A 7,865-nucleotide genomic window follows, 5' to 3' on the forward strand; every position below is an offset into this window, starting at 1 on the left:
AGCCCCCCCCCCCCCGTAGTGAACAGTAACAAAGAAGAGCCTTTTTGTTGCAGTCCATTTACTTAGCTTGACTTGGATTGGAACTGGACGATTGACTTGTGATGGACTCAACTACAACACTGTCTGTACAGTTGATATTCTGGAAATAGATGGAAAGTTTCTTCAACTTTTATCAACTTTTACAGTCGTATTTTACACCGAAGCCTCAATTTTAAAAGGAAACCCCCTTCAAAGAGTGGCAGGTAGAGTAAAGGTAAAGGGGACGAACCTGTGTTCACAGGAACGGAGTGCCCATCTCTCTTTCGAAGTGATTGGGCCAGACTCCAGTCCATGAAATGCTGCTGTGGGGGGATTGTCCCACCTCCTCCACAGCGATTCTGTTACATTCCCAGCATTGAGTAATGCCGGTAGCCATTTAGCACCCATTTAATTTGAGATGAGTTACTGAGGTAAAGGCGCCTTACTCAAGGGCACAACACGCATGGTCAAGGCGGGGCTTGAACCCACAATCTCAAGATCATGAATCCTGTGTTCCAGCGCTAGACCACACATGCCCCACAAAGTGTGGCATGAAATATGAATAATTCATGAAATATGAATAATACATGAGCATATGGGTCTTAAAGGAAATGTACATCATTGGCTTTTGCTGTAATTTTCAGAAATGAACTATTTGAGGGGTAAGTATAATAGATCAAATACTGTTACACTGACATTTTTAAAGTTTTGTGTTCGAAAAGGTTGGAAAAACCAAGAAAAACAAAAATGTTCAAGTAGTCTGGTTCCCCGATAAAATGGATCAATTTATAGATGATGGAAAATTGTAAGGCAAGGGAACCAGTCTAGCTGACCTGCACCCGTTCATGAACATGTAACCAATATAGCAAACAAAATTAGGACTGAAAAAATTGTAAATTTGGAGCAGTAGTTGAAAAATAGTTAGGTTTTTCTAACGCTGGTCGGCCGACCACCGTAGTTGGAAATGTATACAAAAATACCATTTTCTTGAAAATGACTTTACACCAGGTGCCATAATTTTACAAGATGCTTCAGACTGTCATTTACCAACATCCTAGTAAGGTATTTCGTAAAAACTTAGTAGTTTTATTTTTCGATGTTTGAAAATGTTGTATATTCCCTTTAATGCCATTGCATATCTCCACGAAGCGAATTCATTGGGGTAACAGCAAACGTCACAATGAAAATTCATTTGTTTACATGAAATTCACTTCGCTGTCGCTTTTGCGTGGAATGTGATTTGTCTTTTGGCCTGCTGCAAGTCTTTTATTCAGGCCTAGGCTAGGTCTTTTGTGAGTTTATCCATGAGCTTTTAAATAAAAAAGGCTTCAATAGCCTGAAATATGAGCAGTGTGGTACAACTAACTGTTTCTGTATTTATCGTGTGCACCATTACACCACTGAACTGTCCTGTTAGTTACAATGATTTTTCTTTCACCACGATGGGTGAAGTTTTGACAAGAACCTATTATAAAGCTCAGTTTATTCATTTGCTCTAAGCACGCATTATTGAAACTTTGCCCACACACATATATATTATGAAACTATATTTTTTTTCTCCTTGGGGATCCCCTCCACTTTTCAAAAATTCTAGATCCTGATGGTGCCACTTGTCAGTTCAATTTTGATTTGGATACACCGCACCGGTAATCTTGACCAAGATATCCCACAGCTTATCCTGCAGATCCTTGTCATTGGAAACGGCCGACGATTCGGTTTCTTTGTCATCCACAAAATACTTGCCGGACACCCCATCTAAGGCAGGGTCGATGGCCGCTCTGTACTCGAAGTTGGCATCCTTGATCGGCATTCCGATCGGGCCCAAAGCTTTCAGGAGCATATTGGTGTTGACGGTTCCCGGATCCAGGCAGTTGACGGTGATACCGCTACCTTTCAAGAGTTCAGCCGTCTTGTAGGTGTACATGATCTCGCAGGTTTTGGACAGCGCGTAGGAGGTGTTCAAGCCGTCGCCGTAGTTCTGCTTGTAATTCAAGTCACGCAGCTTGAACTCCTCGAGAGCAGCGTGGGTGATGGAGCTGACGTGAAGGATGCGGCTGGCCTTGCCAGCCCTCAGGAGATCCATCAGGAGGGAGGTCAGCAGGAACGGTGCCAGGACGTTAACAGCGAACGTCATCTCATGCCCGTCATGAGACTGCACCCAGGTTGGCTTGTGTATCCCGGCGTTATTGATGAGGACGTCCAGGTGGTCGTGTTTGCTGTGAATCGCCTCGGATAGCTCGCGGACCTGCTGGAGGGAAGCCAAGTCGGCAGTGTAGACCTCCAAACACTTGTTGCCGGTCTCCTGGGCGATCTCGCGCTGGGCTTGGTAGATTTTCTCAGTGTCCCGGCCGTGCATGAGCACCGTCGCCCCAGTTTGGGCCAGGCGTAGAGCCGTGTGCTTACCAATGCCATCCGAGGCTCCCGTTACCAGAAAGATGCGACCAGCCATTGATGCAGAAGACATGATTCGGACCTATTAGTTGTGCAGAAAATAAAGATTTTTCTCAAACCAACAATAACAGAGAGTCTGAAAATGTGTCCCATGCTTTTTCCTTTTACCATACTAACTGCTTTCAGTTAATTTAACATGTAAAAATTGAAATACTCCATAAAATAACGATTCAAATTATAGAATTGGTCTCCAAATTATGCATATGGGTTGGTGACGCCAAATTAAAAAAAAAAAAAATCAGAAAAACGGAAATCCGGTTCTTCTGTTAAAATAAAACACTCATTTGTCAAATCCAGTATAGGAGAACAAAAAGGGATCATCATCATGGCATTGCATCGTCAAAACAGTCATTCGATGTATTCACATGACAAAATTCAAACTCAGTTGGTCATGAAGATTGCAACTTCGACAAAGCGAGCTTCAAGAGGTCGATGACGAAGCCAGGTTCATGAATTGAAACATTCATAATTCACGGGTACAATATATATGATTTCTATCAATTTCGTTTCTGTGGTTAGTATTTTTGCTTTTTGATTTATTTTTGCGAGAATTACTTTCTGATCTGGTGTCTTAGTACAACACATCACTCTCTCACTCTCAGGGTGATTTTTTGAACAATAAAGATGGTGCCCACACTGCCCAGTGATCACAACATCGTGTGACCCCGTGTCCGGGGAAGCTGGTGAACGCACCCACTAACCTTTATGCAAAAGTCAATCGACGGATTGGTCTGGGGTTATCTAGGTCCGTGACTGCCAATCTTATAAGATGCATTATTTGAGAATAAAAAGAGGCCTGTATACCGACACGCAGTCGAATATACGGTAAACCCTCGTCTTAACGATTAACTCTCCGATACGGGTTCCATTGTTAATATTAAGCTCTCTATATTGGACAATACAAAAGGGTTGCGAATTCCGATCAAGGTATTCAAAGTAAATAATTGACTTGCCACACGTAAACTCAACTGAGTCATTTTAAATTGAACACTTGACATTAATGTTAAAATTGATGATTCCTATATATAAACAAAACGAGGGATACCAAATCAGGCGCTGTTCGATGGATGAAATTGACTGTGTTCTTGTATGCCTTTTTAATCCAAATGGAATTACAACGAACCTAAGTAAAAAAGAACGAAGCACGATAACGAAACTGAATGCAACCCTTTGGCCTATAGTACTATCATACTGACCCTATTTTCGTGTACAAGACTTTATGGGTAAACTGCGTCTATTTGAACGATAATTTCAGTTGTCGTCCCCCCCCCCCCCGGAAAACAATCAAGCCTTGAAATCCGTGTGTTTGTGTGTGTGTGTAGTGTTTCTAGTTGCGATCTGAACGAACTATCTAGATATGACTATACACATTACATGTACGCCTAATAGCTTCACGGTAAAAAAAACTGAGACATGAAAGGGCGCGATGTCCGCGGCGCGTGGCGTCGCGTTCCAATCACTTAATCTGTATCCCCCATCCGTGAAAATTCGTTGGGCAAAGGGTGCACTTAATCAATCGGGAAGTCCAAGAAACTCACCCGTTTGTTGATGCTCAAACTTCCGACGTCGTATTAGTCTACAAAAGACAGTGTAGTAGGTTTGCTTCAAGCCTATACGTGGCCTACGTGGTGAAATTTGAAACCGCACTTGACCTCTTACTGTGTTTATTTATTGAGCAAGGTGACGTCAGTGGACTCGTTGGCGTGATTTCAGTTTACATAACCTGTTAGGCCTACCATACCCCCGCCGCGCGCGAGTATATACCGGTGTAGCATGAATTTAGGTTTTATGAAATACGGACTCTTTGGTGGTATTGCGCATGCTCATGCATAGATAATTAGGAGAGGGACCGGTCACGTGAGAGGGTTTAAGCCCTTACGGCGTGGGGTTCAGGGCCCGCTTAAGGGCCCCGAAAATTGGATTCTAGATGTTCTGTGGTGTGATTTGAAGCAGTTTCTTACGACTTTCCTCCATGCTTTAACTAATATTTTCTGGGCAAAAGATAATTATTTGAACATCGTTTTCGAGGTTGGAGACATTGAATCAGCTATCGGTATTCTGAGCTATTGGCGTGGGGTTCGGGGCCCGCTTAAGGGCCCCGAAAAAAATTGGATTTTCGATGCTCTGTGGTGTGATCTGAGGCAATTTCTTACCATTTTAACCAATAATTATCTTAGCACAAAAGATAATAATTTAAACATAATTTTCGAGGTTTTCTCAGCTAAAGACATAAGAACATTTTGTGAACATTATTTTCGAGGTTGGAGTCATTGAATCAGCTACCAGTATTCTGAGCTATAGGCGTGGGATCAGGGCCCGCTTAAGGGCCCCGAAAACTTTTCGATTCTAAATGCTCTGTGGTGATCTGAGGCAATTTCTGACCACTTTAACAAATATTTTCTAAGCAAAAGATTCATTGTAGTACATAATAGGGCCCTGTAAATGAGACACGAGTTCAAAAATGGGGGGGGGGGGACATTTGATATTGTGTCCCCCACCCTTCAAAAGGTGGGGGGGGGGGGGGACATGTCCCCCTGTCCCCCAGGATTGACGCCCATGGCGTCATGTAGATCAATGATAATTTTTTTAGAAACTCAAAATCTCAGTGGGGGAGGGGGGGGGGGCGACAAGGTTTCACGGGGGGGGGGGGGGGGTCGCCCCGCACGCCCCCCCGGTGGCTACGCCACTGTGTTTGACATTTCGAGCTATTTGTATTCGATGTTTCATCGGTATGTTTGCATTCGATCTTTTGCAATATGCATTTGATGTTTCCCTTTTCATTCGATGTTTCGTTAAGAGTCAAAGTCTGGTTACTAGACCGCGAAAGTCTGACTATTTTGCCTAAAGTCAGTGTATGAGACGTCAGGGGATCGCGTAAAGTGATTAGAGCCAGACCTAAACGGTAAAAACCGGAATTATGGGTAATTCTTTAAGCATACGCAATGCGTTCATCATTGTTTGGGCAGTACCCCCAGCTGTGCCTGTACTACCCCTAGTGTTATGTGCATCATCTATGCATTGACACATGGTCTGAGCTCCAAGGCCGATGTGCACCTGTCCCCTTTAATGATCCAGTTACCTGATAATTTGTTAGCATAAGCTGAATGTAAAATTGGGCAAAGTTAGATGTTTATGAAAAAAATCAAATTGTAAGGGGTTAACCTTGCATATTTTAGCGAAATTTGGCAAAATCAGATGTTTCCGAAAAATTTCAGATGTAAGGGATTAACCTTGCGTTTTTAGTGAAATTTTGCAAAGTTAGATGTTACGAAAAATTTCAAATTGAAAGGGGTTAACCTCGCATTTTTTTAAAGCGAAAATGGCAAAAAATCAAATGTTTCTGGAAAATTGCAGATTGTAAGGGGTTAACCTTGCTTTTTGAATAAGATTGGGAAAAATTAGATGTTCATGAAAAAAATTCAAATTGTAAGGGGTTAACCTTGCATTTTTTTAAAGCAAAATAGGACACAATCAGATGATGCTGAAAAATTGCAGATTGTTAGGGCTTAACCTTGTATTGCTAGCAAAATTGGGCAAAAAGAAATGTTTATGAAAAATTTTAAATTGTAAGAGGTGTACTTTGTATATTTAGTAAAATTTGGCAAAATCAGATTTGTATGAAAAATCTAAAATGGTAAGGGGTTAGCCTTGCTTTTTTAGCAAAATTTGGAGCATATTTTACTGAAATTGGGCAAAATCAGATGCTTCTAAAAAATCCAGATGTAAAGTTTCCGCAAAAACAGCTGTTGAAAAAGAGCCCATGTTGAACTTTACTGAGTCTGAGGTCTATCGAGGGGACGATCCTTATTTCAACTCCCGGAGATTCGCTGACAGTCTCTATTTTTCTTTTTAAGAAAGTCGAAATAGCTGAAGAGGGAGGTGAGAATCTATATGTGCCCAGATACATAGAGTAGAAATCTACGCGTCTGCCTTTTGAAAATACTGACACAATTGCGGTGTACATTGTTGCGTAATGATCCGCCTAGCACACGACTGTTTTGCACATTAGGCTGTGTTATGCAGCTTCCTAACAAACCAAACACACTGGGCTCATTATATCGACTTGTTTTTACCCATTAAGGTAAAGCAAATGGACCCAGTAATCTTCCTGGCGCGTTTGCTCACCTATAAAGACAACTTTTCTCAGTTTAAGGACAATTGTAAGGTAACGAAATGGCCGAGTGGTTACGATTCGTCGTCCACGGTTAGCGGGGTCCCGGGTTCGAATCCCGCTGGTGTCTTTTTGGTTTTTAACGTATGAGTTCAATCATTTACTATAAGAGATTTAATTTCCCGTCGTAAAGTACCAACAGTACCTTAGCTTAATCGGTAAGCACTGCTGCTGGTACTGTCCGCGAGTTCCAGGTTGGCGCCTTCGTACAGGTTCAGGGCATGTGGTCCACTCGGAGGATCAGGGCTTAGGGGCCGCCCTGTTCCTCCCTTAGCTCTTTGCTTTTACATGGTGCCTGGCCCTCCGGGGTTATATGGATGGATAGGGAAGGAAGTGTGTATTGGTCGGGGACGCCGAGACCCCGGAAGAGAACTAAGGGATCGGCTGGGGCATTGTTATGGCTCAGACCGATCCCTGAAAGCTTGACTAGCACATAACTTTTTGATTTTTTTACCCTCTATCTTTAATACTTTGGTTTAGTTTGATATCTACAGCTGCTCGGCAGGTCTACGGGTAGTATCAAAATTGAAACAAAGGTGTATGTCATAAATCAATGAATATTTCATAATTGACTATAATCAAAACGGAGTTTCGTTTGATCAATTTGACTATCATTATATAATGACGCGATTGCCAATTGACGTAAGAAACGCCATAAATTATATCGGGAAAGAATAAAGATGTACATTGTAATATAAATATTATTTATACATCTTTCAAATAACGTGTCTTTAATTGTGAGCATTCCAAACAATACAGTAATTCGCAATAGTAATAGAATGGTATATGATAGCACGATTATTGCGTCTCTATTAAATTTAAAAAATATAATTTAGGCCCCTATGTGTGAAATATTCTTTGATTGACTATGAGCATTCCATACGAATGAGTTAATTCGCACAATATAGCAACAACAAAAGAGAAAGGAAAAAGAGAAAATTCCTTTACCCTAAAAACTGGAAATATAATTTGTTTTAAAAAAGGCAAATGGGACACTTCATGTATTGATTTAACAGTTTGCAAGGAGTTAGCCTTACATTTTTAGCAAAATTGGGAAAAATCAGATGTTTCTGGGAAATTGCAGATTGTATGGGGTTAGATGTTTATAAAACATTTCAAATTGTAAGGGGTGAACCATGCATATTTTAGCGAAATTGGACAAAATCAGATCTTTCTGGAAAATTTCAGATTGTAAGGGGTTAACCTTGCTTTTTTAGTGAAATTT

General features: G+C 41.3%; 1 protein-coding gene across 1 annotated transcript; it reads right to left on the minus strand.

The window, feature by feature from the left end:
- Positions 1-1,088: 1,088 nt before the first annotated feature.
- Positions 1,089-2,495, minus strand: LOC119741007 (retinol dehydrogenase 13-like). Its single transcript, XM_038216563.1, has one exon. The coding sequence runs from the start codon at positions 2,480-2,482 to the stop codon at positions 1,637-1,639; it is 846 nt and encodes a 281-aa protein (XP_038072491.1). The 5' UTR covers positions 2,483-2,495; the 3' UTR covers positions 1,089-1,636.
- Positions 2,496-7,865: the final 5,370 nt, after the last annotated feature.

Source organism: Patiria miniata, unplaced genomic scaffold, assembly GCF_015706575.1.
Source record: "Patiria miniata isolate m_02_andy unplaced genomic scaffold, ASM1570657v1 HiC_scaffold_5, whole genome shotgun sequence".
Taxonomy (NCBI): domain Eukaryota; kingdom Metazoa; phylum Echinodermata; class Asteroidea; order Valvatida; family Asterinidae; genus Patiria; species Patiria miniata.